The sequence below is a fragment of the Biomphalaria glabrata genome, chromosome 2 (assembly GCF_947242115.1).
Source record: "Biomphalaria glabrata chromosome 2, xgBioGlab47.1, whole genome shotgun sequence".
NCBI classification, from domain to species: domain Eukaryota; kingdom Metazoa; phylum Mollusca; class Gastropoda; family Planorbidae; genus Biomphalaria; species Biomphalaria glabrata.
The window spans coordinates 6,942,746-6,962,164 of NC_074712.1; the positions used below are offsets into that span (position 1 = coordinate 6,942,746).

At 36.5% G+C, this 19,419-nt stretch overlaps 1 protein-coding gene across 1 annotated transcript in view; it reads left to right on the forward strand.

The window, feature by feature from the left end:
- The window catches only part of LOC106074809 (uncharacterized), a 25,393-nt gene extending 7,543 nt beyond the window's left edge, over nt 1–17,850 (forward strand). The window contains exons 3-7 of the mRNA XM_056018602.1: nt 1–84; nt 12,932–13,752; nt 15,165–15,460; nt 15,865–16,084; nt 17,555–17,850. The exon at nt 1–84 is cut by the window's left edge and continues 63 nt beyond it. Coding sequence (XP_055874577.1) covers nt 1–84; nt 12,932–13,752; nt 15,165–15,460; nt 15,865–16,084; nt 17,555–17,717 — 1,584 coding nt within the window. The 3' untranslated portion in view covers nt 17,718–17,850. The remainder of the gene's footprint in view (nt 85–12,931; nt 13,753–15,164; nt 15,461–15,864; nt 16,085–17,554) is intronic.
- The last annotated feature ends 1,569 nt before the right edge of the window (nt 17,851–19,419 follow it).

A 19,419-nucleotide genomic window follows, 5' to 3' on the forward strand; every position in this document is an offset into this window, starting at 1 on the left:
TCGTACATGGCGCCCGAAGAGCCCGGAACTCCCCTTGTGTTTTATCGTGCTTATTGCAGCGCAGGGGAATGGTCGAGTCCAGATGTAAGTAAGAAACAAAATGTGTGGATTTAAAATGTTCTTCTTTGTCTTCTATGTTGCATTTTAAAGGGAATAATCTTTTGTCAGGGTGTATAACCATGTAATGTATTACAGTTTAAAATAAGTGTTGCTCGTAGCAGTACAGTGTGGAATGTAGATAGAGAAATTCATATACCAGCCGATCTTTTCTTAAGCCAGTTAAAAGCGTTAAAATGTACATTTCGTTCTTTGATATTCATCCCTCCTCACATTCTGTCACGCTCTCTTTCTCTTCTCAGTCTCTAGCACTGTGTCTTTCACTGTCTCTCTCTTTCTCCATCTCATTCTCTCACGCACTCTTCCTCTCTCTTCCCCACTCTCTCTCTCTCTTATCTCACTCTAACGCTGTCAGAAAATTCCCCCCCCCCAAACACCCCTCCGAAAAAAAAATCCTGGCTACGCCCATGATATCCACCCTTTTCCGCATCTCTCTCTCTCTCTCTCTCTCTTTTCACTCTCTTATGATCTTCTTTCCCAGGATGCACAGTTAAAAGAATTATTAAAATGAGGGTAAATAATGAAAACAGTTTTTGTGTAGTTTGTATACCCCAGGGCTACAATAGATATAGCACAAGTTTGGTTGAGAACACAAAGTAATATATGTGTGAATTGTGTTCAGGCAACTGTAGATAGATTCTACAGATCTATCATAAATGGGCCTAATCAGGGCCGGATTTAAATATGTGGAGACCCCGGGCAGAATGTTTGCAGAGAAAGCTTTAATAAAGATCCACTTATGGATGAAAATACTTACATCTAAAAGTATGCTATATTTTAGAAGAAAGGAATAGAGTTCTTATACATTTAATCTCACTTACCATTCTAAAAATATTAATAATCATCGTTTAGTTTTAAAAAAGTGTATATTTTTGAGTTTGTGGAGAGTTAGACTCTTGGTAGACACACGGTTGTAAATCCGGAGCTGTATTTACTTAGTCCGAGCATGTTACAAGCGTACACTTCTTCACGTCATTTTAGCCAGCCGTAAAACTGAGAAAAAAAAAACACAAAATTACAAGTTTCTGACCCGTCGAAATTCGGATATATTTTTATCCCTTTTGTGGAGGTCCCTTTCTTGTGGACACCGCCTGCCCTTGTGGACATTCCCGTCTCACTTAAATCCGGCCATAAGCCTGACATTCCTATCTCACTTAAATCCGGCCATAAGCCTGACATTCCTATCTCACTTAAATCCGGCCATGAGCCTGACATTCCCATCTCACTTAAATCCGGCCTTGAGCCTGACATTCCTATCTCACTTAAATCCGGCCATAAGCCTGACATTCCTATCTCACTTAAATCCGGCCATGAGCCTGAATTTCCTATCTCACTTAAATCCGGCCATGAGCCAAACATTCCCCTCTCACACTAGCTAATTGTTTTGCCATGTATAGGTCTACAACTAAATCGTCTCTGTGTTGTTTCTGTAAGGGACGCTGTCTACTGTTACATTGCTCCCCTGGAAAACTTCTTGTCAATGCAAGTTGTAGATCAGCACTTGAAATGAACGGACTGGAATACCGACTTGGCCTCTGGCTGACACCTGCGCCGGGATTAGCACAAGACAATCTACAGCATTATCCTTGTCGTTATTGGAGTGAATTGGTCATTAAAAAGGTTAGATTCATCGTCATTTTTTTTTAACTAGGTGTAGATCTGGGCCTCCTTTTGTTAAGGTTACATCTACTACTGTGACATTTTCAAATACTCGAGCTTTTATAAAGTAAAAATTGGGTGGACTCAAGGGCGCCCTAAAAATCCTCAAAATTCACCGAGATTCGAGCCCAGGACCCCAGGTTCGCAAGCCAAGCGCTTAACCACTCATCCCCCGCGCCCCAGCATTTCTTATAGCATTTTAAAACACTGAGCACTTCCTTTATTCTATATACCGGATATACCCAAAAGCTAGCTATTTCAAGTGTGTCCGCCATAATCTTCTAAATGACCGTCACAAACTAAAGACTCGGATTTATACTTTTAAAGTTTTTCTTTTCATTCCATTTCTTTTCTTTTGTTATTACCTCTTTTTTTAAATGATTGTATTTTTACAATGCCTCTATTCAGCTCGTTACGCGCTCTTGGCAAGATGGCTGCTCCCTGTTTACTGTAATCAGAGATGAGTTAAATTTTTCGTTTTGTTGTATTAAATCAAACCAAATTCATTAAAAAAGCTATTTAACTAATAAACTAATATCTTTAAATGGTAATTTCCGCTTTTAGCTGGCGTATTTACGTCTCTAGGCAGCACCTGGCAACCACTGGCCAGATTTTTGCGATGCCTCAGCGCTGAATCAATGCTAAAAAATTTATTTCCAGGGGGAGATAACCTAGTTGATTTTTAATATCGCCAGCTGAAACCATACTCGAAGAGAGAGGAAATAAAAACATATAGAAATAATAGAATTAATAGCGCTGTAGAGCCGACTCACAGACCTATATAAATATCGCCAGCTTATAGCGGATTGCAAGAGAGAGAAAATAAAACAAACAGAAATAATAGGAATATTTACTATTGCAGTAGAAGTAGTACTTTAAAAAAAGGAATAAAGGGGGGGGGGGAGTAAAATATTATTATTTAAAATTGGAATGACATTAATAAAGCGTAAATTTAGGTACCTATTTTTTTTTCATAGAAATTGAATTTAAATAGATTTAGGCCTATATTGCCCTATATATGATGGGATTATTGTATAGATCTATGAAGTTATATTTTAAATGATTTGATGAAGATTTAAGGTGCTGACAGCTTGTAACATTTTTCAATAAAGCTGAAATGAATGTTGAATTTAAATAGATCTAAGCCTAAATCTAGTGGAGTAGTGGACTAGTCTAGTGTAATGTTGTGTGTTATGAGACTTGTTGCATTGTATCTAGAATGTGCTTGAGGATACATGCAATAAACAACTGATGTCCTTATAGAAAAGAATTTCATATATAAATATTTATTCATTTAATAGAAATATCCCAGGTAAAATGACTGTCTTCTCTAATCTAGCCTCAAGAGTCAAGGAATGTGGCTAGGTAACCAAGGTCACTGAAACTGACTGACTGGCTCAAGAAATTGTTGAAACTTTGGGAGCGGGCTGGGAGGGGTCAGGGGTGGGGTTAAACAGCGGGAGCGGACTGGGAGGGTGGTCAGGGGGTAGGGTGAAAATGCGGGAGCGGGCAGGGAGGGGTGAAACTGCGGCATAAGGCTGATAGGGGAGGGGTGGGTGTGTATAGCTGGATCCTTTGATCGGGAAACAACAGATTGACCAGAGAATGATGAAGTCCAGGTCTTACTGTAATAGGGCGTGTCGAAGGTGCCGAATAGGGCCAGATGCATTGCGCAATCCTGTCGTTGTAGGCCAATGAAAGTAACTATCAGTGCTTGCTTACAGGGAACTTCTACTGTCAAAAACAGTCTTTAGATCTCTATCGGCATTTTCTCTTGTGACCAATCCATCTCCACTTCCTCTCTAAGATCTACACCTCTATATTTTTCTGCCCACTCATCTCCCACAGTTTGGTGTTTTCTACTTTGTCGTACCAGTGTATTTTTAGGATATTTCTCAGGCATCTGTTGATGAAGGTCTGTACTATTTTTGTTGTCGCTTCGATTCAGTTGTTCTCCATGTTTCCGAACCATTCAATAGGACAGCCTTGACAATAGAGTTAAAGATTCTTAGTTTAGTCTTGTTTGAGATGTGAGGAGATTTACAGTCAGGTTGGTTTTAGCTGTGTAAATCAGTAAATGTCTGACGCGCTAGATTTATACGACGTTTAATGTCTTCAGGGTTAGGGTTAGGGTTAGTAATTTTTTTTGTTAGATTTATCTGAATTTGACAAATTTATCATTCTGTTCTGCCTTTCCTTCCACAAGCACATCTTAAAGGTAATGTAGTTGGGGATAAGGCGATTATATTTATCGTCATCATACCCGATCCGACTCTGTATCTATCATCGGAATCTTTTGCTTTATCGTTTAGGGGTGGTGGGGGGCTGAAATGGTAAAATTCAATACTCTACCCTCAAACTTGACTTTGCATTTACTACTGACTTGGCTGAATGGCTGTAGAGAGAGGTAGCGACATAATATATATTTAAAGAAATAATATTAACAATCAATCTAAAGGGTTGGTGGTGGATGTGAAGCATTAAGCGGGGAATCATCTCTACCTCCCCTCCACAGAATCCTTTGATGTGCAGGCCTAAATTATATAATGTAATTTTCCCCCGCATTCTTGTGATTGTACTTTTTTTTTCCGTTTGTCAGCTTTTCTTTTGATTCATGAACATTCTGTTGAAAATTAGTTATTGTTGGTATTTTCGGAATAAAACATGCGCTAAAAAAAAATCAATTATCTTCTAAATTAAGTCTCTATTGAAGAGTGCCTAATTTTCTGCCTTGTCAAAAAGTGCCCGATTTCCCGGTCCCGGGTACTTAAATTACTGGGAGCTTAAATATTTCCAGACACCAGTCGATTGTGAGTCAGGAAGAATAAAACCATATGTTAATAGCAGAGCTGAGTTTGTCACCCAGTCCATCTACTGTACATACACACACACCGTTTTCCATTCATAGGACCAAGGCAGACTCAGCCTCGGGTCACAGAGGTCGTTTAGCTTCCCTCCCCTTATCACTGTTAAAGCAAAAAGGGACACCCATGAGCCGCTAGCGGCAGTGTTTCTCAAACTGTGTGCCGCGGCACTAGTGTGCCGCCGAAGATTTGCAGGTGTGCCGCGGGAGTTTTCAGAACGCCACACGTGCAGCGTTACGCAGGTCTGCCTACTATTAAATTTTTATTTTACGTTGCGATGACATCCCCACTTGCAACGACCAGTAATAGTAGTGGGTCGCTCCAAATTGACGGAAAGGGGTGTTAGCTCTTTAGGTTATGAAATTTCCCACTATACATAATTATAATGACTCAAATGTAGGCCGCCTTAGCAGACGCAAAGCAGTTCTTGAATTGGTAACGATAATAATAAGCGATGTGTTTCGTGTAAATTGTTTAGGTGTAAGCTAATAATAACAAAACAAAAAAAAGTTACCCATGGAGAAATACGTTAGCAAAAATGAAACTGCGAAAGCATTAAATGAAAAGCAAGGAACCAAACGAAGGTACGAAGAAGATTACATCGGATATAGTTTTATATCTTCTGGACCTGAAGATGCTCCATTGCTATTCTGCCTGATCTGCAATGCAACTCTGTCGAATGAGCCGCTTGTTCCAAGCAAATTGAAGAGACACTTGGAAACAAAACATCCAGCTGTAAAAGCGCAACCGAAGGAATACTTCGAAAACATCAGGGCTCAACAAAATAAACAAGCTAAGAAACTTATGAATTACCTAACGCTGACAGAAAAGGGATTGATTGCAAGTCATAAGGTTGCTCAGTTATTAGCGAAACGCAAGAGGCTGCATCTGTCATTGCACCAGCTTTAGCAATAGTTGTTGAAACTATCCTTGGACCCGATACTGCCGAAAAAGTTAAGAAATTTCCTTTGTCCAATGATACTATCTCGCGCAGACTTATTCAAGTTGTAAACTTCATCAAATCTCGACCGCTTGCATCCCGACTTTTCTCAGAGCTTTGTGAAGCAATGGATTCAGACTACAAATGTCTCATGTATCACACCAACGTTCGTTGGATCTCCAGGGGAAATGTGTTAAAGCATGTCGTCCAACTCAAGGCTGAGCTGATTTCATTCTTGGAGGCTGAAAAAAAAAAGACTTTGGATTTTCTTTTCATGACGAGATCTGGTGGGTTAAGGTGACATTTCTCTTTGATTTATTTGACAAATTAAATTCATTGAATTTAAGTCTTAAAGGACCATCGGAAACCATCATCACTGCATCCTCAAAACTGAAGTCATTTGGTGAAAAATTGTCGTTGATGCAAAGTAAGATCTCGAAAGGACTGCTTTCCTATTTACAATGAATGTGCTTCAAATAAAGAAATGAGCCCCGAAATTCTGGACACTTTGACACATCTGCAGTCAGCATTGCAGCATTACTTTCCAACAGTTGGAAGTAATGATTATGGATGGGTCAGCTCTCCATTTGGAAACAATGAAGCTACAAATCTTACAAAATGAAGAAGAAGAGCAACTCATTGATTTAAAAAATGATGCAGTTCTAAAGTCAAATTTTTGGGGAAAACAGCCAGGACATGTTTTGGATTTCAATCAACAAGTTATATCCTGCAATCAGTTTAAAAGCAATCAAAATAATTCTTCCATTTGCATCTTTATGGTTTTGTGAGTTTGAATTTTCAGCACTGACTGAAATCAAGTCTAGGAAAAGAGAGAGGCTTCTTACAATAGACGATGAAATGCGAGTTTGTTTGTCGACTCTGGAGACTTGATTAGAACGCATTTGCTCTCAAAAACAGGCACACCCTACACATTAAATTTAATACTTAAAAACAGGTAAAATCTTTTTTTTTTCTTTTTATTATAAAACATCTGTTGCTCTTTGTGGTGTGCCGCGAAATTTTTGTAGTTTTTTTACTGTGCCGCCAGACAAAAAAGTTTGAGAAACACTGCCCGCTAGCCGAATACGCCATCGTCTGGATGTTATGTCATCCTGGATGTCTTGCTAACTTCTGTCCCGTCCCCCCCCCCCCCCCCCAAGTAAGACTTAGTTTTCTTTCGCCACTTTCTCTTCCCTCCCCTCTTCTTGATATTCTTTCATTTTCCATATATGACTCCCCTACCCTCTTGTGTATGGTAATTGGTGTGCGTGTGTGGCGTATTGTCTGAGTGTGACTTATATAACGCACCTGTGGTGTATTGCTCCAGTGGTCAAAAATGGGACGCCTAGTAAGTGAGGTATGTCTTTAATGGTTGTGAGATATGAACAATATAGGTATTTGGCGCTGTAAAAGTGGGCGCTGTTTTCTTGTTGAACTTCCAGACCGCCGAGCAGCAACTTTAGAACAGAATTAGAATACGACTAATTTCGTATTTATCACCAACTACCAGGATCCACTTGTCCAGGTGGTACGTTATGTTGTAATTATCTTTGACTCAACTCTTTTGACACACAAAATAATCAGCTCTGCAAAGTTTATAGTGCTTTGTTAACAGCGCTTAATAAATTTAATTATTATTTTATAGTTATTTGCAGGAGCTTGCAAACCTAGATAAACCAAACTCTATCCTAACCCTAACCTTAACGGTACCTAAACAGTTAATATGAACATTAGGCCTATATCTAGAGGGAAAATGTCGATTTTGCACATTAACGTAACCGGTAGCTAATCAATTAATGAGCAGATTAGCTAGCTTAAATATATAGCTCCTCCTTCGTAGCTGAAGATGAGATTATTTCCCATTTTCTATGACTTTGAAGATGGCTTTAAAGTCCATTTTTTCTTTAAAAAAGCCGAACACATAGATGGCATGGGTTGCCTGCTTCTTTTCTCACCTTCCTTTTTTTTAAATTTTAGATCTACGTTCTTTGTTGATTACCAATCTCATTGCGTTATATCATGAAACACGACACTCACGGCCTCATGCAATAAGAAAGTACCCAGAGCTATAGCGTTTCCCTCATACTCCTTGAGAGAACTCTTAAGGGTGTCTTTGTAACGTTTGTGTTGACCCTCCCACGCAATTGTTGCTGTTTATCTGTAACAACTCAAGGAGTTCAACGTCTGTTATGTGGTCAAGCCAATAATCCAAATGGATTATTCTCTAATGCAACTTTAATGTTTGCTTATGCGCCAACTATGTCCAACCCAAACCAAAGACTAGCTAAGTAATGTGCACATTGATGGATTTTAAGCTTTAGCGGTACTGTGTCAGCGTGCACTTGTCTCCTCTACCGCCTTAAAATCCTTTTCAAAACTAAAATGTACTAAAATGCTGGTACTGGTAAATCTACCTTAGTTTAGTCACCTGTCTGGAATGAGAAAGTAGGGGGTGGTGGAATTAATGTCTCATTAATTGTTTTGCCATTAATAAGATACCTGGTAAGCTAAGTATTTTTTAACTCTCAATAATTTCATATAAAACACACGCGCAAGCACGCACGCACACACACACACACACACACATATATATATATATATATATATATATATATATATATATATATATATATATATATATATATATATATATATATATATATATATATATAAAAGAAAAACAACAACACTAGAACAGATTTTTAATATTTTAATAAAATTTGTCACATTCAATAGAACACAAAAACATGAATCCTTAACAAACTCAATCTACACCAACACACACAAAAAATAAAATATAATAGTATATTGAGAAATAATATAGATTCACACTAGTGAAATGTACATCTATTTCCTATTTAAATAGGTCTACATTCCCTAACTCTATCTTAATATATTAAGATTTTATTTATGTAATAGTTGGCAGCATATTATAACTCATTATATTCTTAGCTTAGGACTATTTTGTCTCACTAATCCTTATAATTTATTAGATCTAGATCTAGTCTATATTTATTATTATATCCTTAGATTTTAGATCTAGTCTGTCTAGTGTTAGACTTAGACTTTAATTAAGGCTTTAGATCTACTAATCATCTACTAATACTAATAATAATAACTAATAGTAATATTCTATGTAGTTAGTTATACACGTAAATATATTGATCTAGAATTAGATCTAGAATCTAGATCTAGTCTAGGTCCACATTTTGAATTTAATAAACCATTTGATTTGATTTAATTGTCATTGTAAACTAGCTTTCACTTTAGATTTAGACTTAACTTAGGCATTGTAAACCTTAAACTAGATTTAGACTAGACTCCTTTAAAAACTAAAATCAAGAACAGTCATCATGAAATTGCTCTGGCTATTTATCCTAATAATCACCAAATGCACACTAGCTGAACACAGAACTAGATCTACCTTTGTCAACACTAAACTTAAAAAGGAAACAACAGTCATAATCAATCATCACACTTTAGAACAATGCAACTTCAAAAATAACCTAACATACACATCGATAACATTAAAGAAGATTACCCATCACAAATGGAAGTTCTCAATCAGACACAGCAGAAATAAATACCTATCACTGTTAATATTAATGGCAGGAGATGTAGAGTCAAATCCAGGGCCTAGATCTAAAGATAGATGCAACATCTGCAAAAAAAATATGCACCCTGAAACAGAAAGCCATTCAATGTGACACCTGCGATGAATGGTACCATGCATCATGTCTCCATATGAATACACCTGTGTATTATGCCTTAGGCAACAAAGACGCATCATGGCACTGTGTACCGTGTGGGTTACCTCAGTTTACATCAGGACTGTTTGATTCCTTTGATGCGGACACTTCTAACCCATACAACATCCTAAACACCATCCCGAACCAAACTCACCAACCACTAGCCAGATCCACTCCTGTTAAACCTAAATCTACTAAAATTAATACAACAGCCTCACTAAACAAACCTACTAAAGAAGTAATACCAAAATACCTTAAAACCTTAGTTATAAATTTTTAAAGCATTAGGAACAAAACAGCAGACTTAGAAATTTTATTAGAATGTGAGAAACCAGACATAATTGCAGGAACAGAAACTTGGCTGCATCCTGAAATTTATAATGCAGAAATTTTCAATAGTAATTATGAAATTTTTAGAAAAGATAGGGCTGATAATCATGGAGGAGTTCTTTTAGCAATAAAAAACACTCTTATAGCAGAAGAAATTACCTTACCTAACTCAAAAAATGTAGAATCAACATTTTGTAAAATTAATACCACCTCAACATCCCTAATAATAGGCAGCATTTACAGACCACCAAATTCTAGTTTAGAATACATGCAGGAACTATGTAATCAGATTACTACACTTAAAGAGACAAATAAAAATGCAGTTTTTTGGATTATGGGTGATTTCAACCTACCTGATATAAATTGGAAAACACTAACCATAGATAAACACCAAAACCTTAAGGACATAAATGAGCTTTTCATAGAAACTTTACACAACCTAAGTTTAGATCAAATCATTAAAAAGCCAACTAGATTAAACAACACATTAGATCTCTTCTTAACCAACAGACCTGGATTAGTAGTTGATTATGAAATTATCCCTGGTCTATCAGACCATGAGATCATAAAAATACACAGTCAGATAAAAGCAGTAGCCAATACAAAACCCAAAAGAAAAATCTTACTCTGGAATAAATGTAACCTGACACAACTACACCAAGCTGCACTAAACTTTCAACAAACATTCTTATTAGAAAAAGACATTAACCAACCAGTCGATGACCTCTGGAATTTCATTAAAAACCATCTTAAAAGCATAATAGAAAATCATATACCAACTAAATACACATCAAACAAAATAAATAAATGCTGGTTTAATAATAGACTAAAGAAGCTTTGTAAACAGAAGGAAAACCTCTATAGAAAATTTAAAGAAACTAATGCAGAAAGAGTTTACAAAAAGTATATAAAAATTAAACACTTAACCCAAAAAGTAAGCAGACAGCTGCAGAGTGAATACATAAACAATGTAATATCTAAAGATAACAACAAAAACCTATGGTCATACATTAAGTCTAAGAAAATGGAAACAACAGGCGTAGCGCCATTAAAAGATGAACATAACATAATACATAATGATAATGAAACTAAAGCAAACATTCTAAACAAATACTTTGCATCAGCATTCTCAGCCCCAGGAGACAAAGACATATTACTGAATTTGAACCAAGTAGACAACATAGAAGATATAGTAGTACAAGAAAATGGAATTCAAAAACTATTAGCCAACACCAAACCAAATAAAGCTTCTGGACCTGATGGTATTCCAGCTAGATTACTCAAAGAACTAAGTAATGAGCTAGCCCCAGTGTTCAAAATACTCTTTCAGGCTTCACTTAACCAGGGCAGAGTACCAAAGGACTGGAAAGAAGCTAATGTCACCCCCCTATTTAAAAAAGGAGAAAAATCTGACCCAGGGAACTACAGACCAGTATCACTTACCAGCATCACATGTAAAATCCTAGAACACATAATATGTAGCAACATCATAAACCACTTAGACAAACATAATGTCCTCACACCATACCAACATGGCTTTAGGAAATATAGATCATGTGAAACACAACTAATTGATGATTTTTCAAAAGGTTTAGATAATAGTGAACAAATAGATGCTATCTTACTAGATTTTTCTAAGGCTTTTGACAAAGTTCACCACCATAGTTTGCTTAAAAAATTAAAATATTTCGGCATTAATGGTCCACTGCATCAGTGGATTAAAGACTTTCTGATAGGGAGAGAACAAACTGTAATAATAAATGGCTCTAAATCAACACCGATAACAGTAAACTCAGGTGTACCTCAAGGTACAGTCTTGGGTCCACTACTATTTTTAATTTACATAAATGATTTACCAAATTGCATTAGTTCAGGAACAAAAGTCAGATTATTTGCAGACGATTGCATAATATATAGAACAATAAAAACAACACAAGACACAGATATTTTACAAAGAGAATTAGATGAATTACAGAAATGGGAATCAAATTGGAGCATGTCTTTCCACCCAGAAAAATGTCAGTTGTTAAGAGTAACAAAAAAACTAAAACAAATTAATTCCACTTATCTTATTCATGGCAAACCAGTATCACAGACTAAAAACGCAAAATACCTAGGTGTTATAATAAATGAAAAACTATCATGGAATCCACATATTGATGAAACTACAAAAAAATCAAACAAAGCATTAGGATTTATTAAAAGAGATTTCTATAAATCAAATAAGAACATAAAACTAAAATGTTACTTAACCTTGGTTAGGCCAATAATAGAATATGCATCCTCCGTTTGGGACCCCTCAACTCAAGAAAACATTAAGAAACTGGAACAGACACAAAATAGAGCAGTGAGATTCATAACAAACGAATATTCACATTTGACTAGAGTAACACCTTTAGTAAAATCACTAAATTTAGAAAGCCTTCAGGACAGAAGGCTCAAAAGTAAAGTAGCAATCATACATAAAACACTGAACCATAATCTTCAAATACAAAAACAAAATTTAATAAAATACTCTGAAAGACACAAAGATAAAGGCACATTCCTCGTCCCATATGCTAGGACAAATTTGTACAAATACTCCTTCTTCCCTAGTGCTATTAGAGCATGGAATGGGTTGCCTGAGCTAGCCAGGAAAACCAGTGACTTGGCAGAATTTAAGTCATTGGTTAATATGCATGACTAAATGCATGACGCGTAGGACGTAATCATCTTCTTTTTTGAAGTAACGTCTGTATTATATAAGATAAGAAGGTAATTTCCTGGAACCTGGAGCCTTTTAATTGGGTGGAACCTGGACACAGATCTTGAAAACAACTCTAATGATTTTACTAGACATTTTGACAGTTGGTGTATATCGTTGGGAAAAGTATTACTTTCATGTTAGTTACACCTGAAGAACTCTCGCTTGACCGTTATAATTTTTCAAAGCTGGAAATGTAAAGTGGTTGGTAGTTGAGCTGGTCACGTGACATTGTGCTAACAGCTGTCCATAGAAACAGATGAGCTTTATATTATCTGCCCACATGGATTACAAGTTCTGAAAGCCTACTTTTACTTTACTATAACAATAACTAACACTTAACATATACCGAAATGCTTCTCTACTACTAATCGTAACATATTTAAACCTACGTCTGCTGATTTTTATATTTGCGAATCCTCATCTGCTGATAAGTAGTCCTTTACGACAACAAAAGACTACATTATTGTCAATTTTACAAAGTAATTTTAATTATAAATATATGTTTTTGAGATTAACTTTGATTCAGTTTCAGCAATGGCTGAGCAAGTTAAATGTCGAGTACAACATTACAGCAGACGTCTTCAATTTGACATCTCATTGCCAAGATGTTTCATTGTACTTTACTGCTTCCCCGTGTAAGGTGAAACTTAACGCCAGATTGCTGGGTCCAGACAATGTCTCAAGAGATGAGTTTGAATCTTTGGTTCTGGAGTACTTTGTAAATGGTTCAATAACTTTGGAAGAAGAACTAGGTGCATATTTTACCTTAGAAACTTTGTACACAACATCTTGGAAGTCTGCGCTTGTAGATTTTATTACAATGAATGAAAGTGTACTTGATGTCTCAAGGGACAGTACCTATATAAAAAGCGCTAAATACGGAAGTAAAATTGCTGAAGAATTGCTCATAGAAATGACTAACCTACTCAGATGTGGTCACGTGACCTTCAACAAGTCTGAATACCTGCTAAATGTGCTTGGAAGCGGTTTGCTTTCAGAGTTTAAGTTGACTATTAATCTTAACGTCACAAAAGTGACACTTTCAGAGGCTAAAGATCTAAACTACATCCTCCTAGAGGAGAGCGGAGAATTGAAAGTGTGCCTGGAGATTCTGGAGAACAAACTGAAGGAGATTCAAGAAGCGAACAAGTTTTGGAGACGAAATTCTAATGCTGCTCTGTACGTCGTAAGCCTAACGTGTTCAGTGGTGTCACTTGTCTGTCTTGTATTAACGATTTCGACATATCTCATACATCCCGTTTTGAGAACCTTCGCAGGCAAGAACAACATGATGCTGTCACTGAGTCTTCTGTTGGCGCAGACATCTCTTCTAGCAGCTGCCCATATGTAAGTATGTTTCTTGCTTCGTAAATCTGGCTTTAACTCTAAGAGGCTACTCTCTTTCAATACCTATCTATTAACGTCATAGTGGCTTGAACAGATTGTCTGGCTTTAACTCTAAAAGGCTATTCTCTTTCAATACCTATCTATTAACGTCATAGTGGCTTGAAGAGATTGTCATTTTAAGGTAAACTTCGCTTACAAGATACATGATCTTAAGTTTTATGCTTTGAAATGTACATTACTGTATGAGTCTATGAGTAATGTGATAAATTTTTGTTAATCAATTAGAGTAAGGAAATCACAGAATTTTCCTGTTTAAAAACTAATTTTGGCTCTATTTCTGCATTCTGGGTTCCCCACAGAGAAATCCTATATTGAACTTGACCACTTGGTGCACGTAGTGAGGTTGTGAGCGAGCGTTGCATGAGTTTCGCGGGATATGGTTATTGACAAAACAAATCGAGCGCCCCGGGGATAACATTAACAATGATGCCGAAACGAAGATTACGCAAACAGGGAGGTCGTCGAATAACTTGTCGATGCACCTTCAGAAAAGTTCTCAGGGCAGTGGACAGCCGTGGGGAAGAGGCTATAAACATTACTGCAGACCGATTTCTAGAGAGAGATGGGACAAGTTCCATGGAAGCATAGGAGGCGCCCTGATCGGGCCTCCCCGTGGTAGAGGCAACACAAGCATAAAAAAAGGTATTATAGCACATTGCAGGACATGCCGCTTTCCTGTTAATTCAAACTTTGCACGGTTCAAGCCAAACTTTGACGGTGCCCCCGCTGCGTGCAGAAAGAGGAAACCGTCTCATAATCTTTTCGACTTCTTCTTCATCGTCTAGCCAGCTTTTTGTTGATAAGCTATTCTTACTATTTCCAACAGCACGAGGCATATGTTCTCCTATTCAAACTATTCAAAGTAAAGTAATAATTATTCACAAAACACTGAACCATAATCTTCAAATACAAAATCAAAATATAATAAAATACCCAGAAAGACACAAAGAATAACAGTCACATACTGCCCAAATGCTAGGACAAATTTGTACAAATACTCCTTCTTCCCTAGTGCTATTAGAGCATGGAATGGGTTGCCTGAGCTAGCCAGGAAAACCAGTGACTTAGCAGAGTTTAGGTCATTGGTTAATATGCATAACGCGTAGGACGCAATCATCTGCTTTTTTTAATGTAACATCTGTAATCGTCTGTATTATATAAGATAAGATATTCAATATATTGTTCAAATTTTGATAACTAATTAAGATGCAAAACTTTTAGGACTCGGGGTAGATATGTGCATAGCATTACGTAAATTTAATTAAACTAAATGTACAAGACTTACTAATAATAATACTCTTTATTGTCCGTAATGAGATTTGTCCTACAATTTGTGCATTACTCTATTAAAGGGAATATACGGGCAACGTTTGCACTTTTCTGGGCATGTCAACTCACTTCCTTTGGCTGTGGATGTTCTCGTGGACTTTCATCTGTAGCCTGGACATGTTCCTGGTGTTCACTGCCAAGACTCGCAGATCCTGCTGTGAAAATGAGTTCAAGTCCTTCATCAAGCGATGTCTCATCTCTGTAGTCTTGCCCATGACAGTAGTTTCTGTTGTAGTGGTGGTCACTTACATCCGAACCAGTGGTCAAGATATCGGTTATGGATCAATGAGATGCTATTTGGATTCAATTGTTTCTACTGGTGAGCTTTTTTTGTATAGGATTTTTTTTATTATCTCAGATTTTTGTGGATTGAAATTCAAGCTAACGAATGCTGTTTGGAATAAATTTGAAATAAATTGATTATAGAATTTAGATTAAAAATGTTAACTTTAAAAAAAGATATTTTCAAAAGGTAGATCTAGATTAAATTACAATGATTATCATAATATGAAATTCTCAATATTTTTTTTTAGTTTCGGCCTTCTAATAGGGACGGACAGACGGACGGACGGACAGACCACACAATAAATATATGAATAGCTGCACATTTTAGACAAACTTAGTCTGAAGTACCAAACGTTTCTGGCTAGTTCAGTTTTATAGTGTAGTTATTGGCTACTTAGAAGTAAGTACATATATCAACATTGTTCTTTAAATGTACAGGTGTCGCATTAGCCGGTCCTCTCTTCACCATTGTCTTCTGTAATACAATCTTCTTCGTCACTACCGTTGTCAAGATACACAAAGTTCGACAACTCAAGACATCTGACTTGAAGAAGGAGGAACAGAGTGATCTCATTGTCTACGTCAAGTTGTCGGCCATGACAGGCGTCTTTTGGCTTCTGGCTACAATCGCACAAGTGTCACAAAACAAGTATTTTCAGTAGGAAACAATTAAATCATTTATAAATCCTTGTAATGTTGAGGCCCTTTTACCATGAAGCGCTTTCATTGAGCGCCTTGACTATACCGAATACACAAACTCATATGATTTGTCAGACCTTTAGAAGAGTAAAAAAATATTGATAACAAGGAAAATATAGAAATCTTTTTCTTTTTAAATAAATAATAAACCTTATCGAAGGAGAAGAACCCGCAATACAATTATACATCTTAATAATGTAGAAGTTATTTTCCTTGTTTGATAAGATAATTAATGACTAATAATTAATTAAATAATTGGTTAATTTTTTGATTGATGTTTTGTTAGGTACTTCTTCTTCTTCTCCTTCGTTCTCATTGTTATGTTGGAGCGTTCAGATGACTAGACCAATACATGAGATGTACTGCGCAGTGGTTTCCAAATCAGGGAGCTCTCCATATAGTTTCCTTTCTATTGGGGTGTTTTGGGGCCAATGACTTATACGGGCCTCTTGGTATAGAGAGCAGTTTTGGAGGACGTGGTCTGCATTCTCTGGTGATACTCCACATGGGCAGATTTCACTGGTTCCAATTTTGAGCTTCCGGTACATGTGTTGTCGCATTCTGTTGTGTCCGGTCCTGAGTCGAAAGATTAGGCGTTGGTCTTGTCGGGATAGCTTATAATAGGTGTCATCTTTCTTTTGATTTGGATGAGAACTCGTCCATTTCTCATTTATTTTATTTACGATTAATTTCTTCAATTCTTCTGGATAGAGTGCAGAGTTTATTAGTGTGTTAGTTCTCCCACTCTTGGCGAGTGTGTCAGCCTTCTGTTAGGTGCAATAAATAATTGTTTAGAACCAAGAATGAGTGTATACAATTATCTTAGGTTATCAAACACTACATATTTAGCCATACCTGTGTATACTGAAGGATTACTTTCCATTGTTTCTTTCAAACAAAATAATTAATTACCAGTAATTATGTGACTTATTGGTGTTAATTATTTTAAAAGATTCGTGTCTTGTCTATATTTTTCACCTTTCAACCCTTGCAATCTAGAGGGCAGACGATTTAAAGGTCATCTTTTTTATGTGGCAGCCACTCGGATAACGAGGGTGTCATGTGGTCAGCACAACGACCAACTAATGTCAGGGTGCACTCAGAGGCGCCCAAAGATCTCAAAATTACAAATCCCAGTCTTCACCAGGATTTAAACCTGGGACTTCCAGTTAGGAAACCAAGCGCTTTACTGCTCAGCCACCACCGCGCCTCCTGTCTATGCGAATTAATAATTGTAAAAAGTTTCAACTTGATCCGATATTGGATATAGGGGAAATAACTAGTTCAAGCTTTTTACAACACAGACAGACAGAGTTTAGATAAGCTTTGTAAAAAAAAACTCACGTTTGCTAACAAATAAATTTGAATAATGTCCCTTTGATTATAATGGCAGTGTCTAAGTTTATCTATGTTAAATGCATCTTCCCAGGTTCATCGTTGAGCCAATCAACGGACTCCAAGGTGTTTATATCTTCATGTCTTACGTCTGCAACAGACGTGTGCTCAGGTTGTTCCTTCGTAAGGAAGAGGTCAAGGCCACGAAAACCAGCTCCATGTCTGTAACGACAAAGGAAACAGAGAAACAGAACTAAGAGCGTTGCTTGTTTTTGTGAAACGTTATTAGCCCAGAAATTTGGTCTTAAATTGAGGTTTAATTAACATTGTGTTCGCACAGTTTCAAATCAATAGAAATCTACCCTGACATCTGAATAAATTATTGATTTTGGTGACTTAAATTGACTCTATAGATTTAGATGATTTTTTTTTTGTTCTTTAAGACACAAGTTAAGAGCTATTACCTATATATAATATATCAGCAAAAATAAAATGACTTTTTTTTGGTTTCTTTGTACTGTCACAGTTTTTGTAACTAATAAGAAAACATACCATATGAAAGTGAAGTGCTAATGTTCAGGATTACCATGAACCTCACGCCTAACGAAGACAGAAAGGAAGACAGATCGGAAAACAGAACCGTACAAAGAAAGACATAAAGTGGAGACAGAGTACACTTTACAAAACGCCCTTTACCATATAGTTGATAAACTATAACAACTGATTATCTATATATATAATTGTCTTCGTGGCTCAAGAGTTTGGACACCACGTAAAGGAAAGATCACTCTTTTATTTCTGCAAGCTGAACGGACTAGAGTTACCCCATCTAATTTTATTTAGAGGTGAAAAATAAAAGAGGGTGGGGGAAAACAAGTAGTACTCACCCGTCACTAAATATTTCTTAATTCAGTCGAACTGCCGTACTACTTGAAGCAATAACAATGCCAGTGTCTCCATAGAAAACGTTCGGCTGATACCTAAAGTCACCTTTTTTTTTTACCCCTCTTCCCGCTTTGTAACAAATATACACCCCCCCCCCCCTTTTTTGGTGAGTTTATAGAAATACATGAAAAGAAGGTCGTTGGAAAGATTTTCTAATCACTGATAGATGGGCATAAGTCTAATAGAGGATTTTGGTTGAGAAATATACGATTAATTGAAAAAAAAAATAAAGATTCAATTTTAAGGCAAAAACTGCAAAACTGATTACGAAGTCAGTATGTGGACTTTAGCACTTCAATTCACCTTTCGTTCAGATTGACCGTTTATCGAATTCAATGATACGAGTGAGATCAAATGTTTATGTTTTATTTGGGTTTTTTAAATCAGCTGTAGCAACGACCAATTGAAATGGACATAAATGTACGCAGTGACTTTGGGTTTTTAATTTAGGCTAAAATCATTAGTTTATCTTATCTTGAACAAATACTTGTATCATTATAAATCCATTACCACAGTATCATCGAGCGATGCCCTGATAGCTCATCTTTGCTTGTTAAATGGTAAATTAATTCAAGTTTTTTTTAACCATTTGGGTTTATAAATCAGAATCATGGTAAAAAGTTAACATTAAAAATTTGTTATGAAACAGTTCCTTTTGTCTTACGGTCTGTTCGGAAATTGTTTATAGGATTGCGCTTACATTAAAACATGTTACAATGAATGCCGCTAAATGTTTTACATTGAACTGTGTATATATTGTTTACGCATGCGTATTAGCCAGAAATACAGAAGACATTGAAGAAATTAATATCAGAAGTGAGAATGTCATTTTGACAACAGAACCAAACTCGGAGTCAGAAAACTTTGACAGTTTTGAAGCGTATGTAACAAACTCTGAAACTTCTTTCAGAAATAATGTCGATTCTTTAAAACCATTTTATTCAATCAAAACTTTTGCTAGAGAAGCAGATCATCATGGAGTAGAGAGTACAGCGAGTCACACAACTTCTGCTC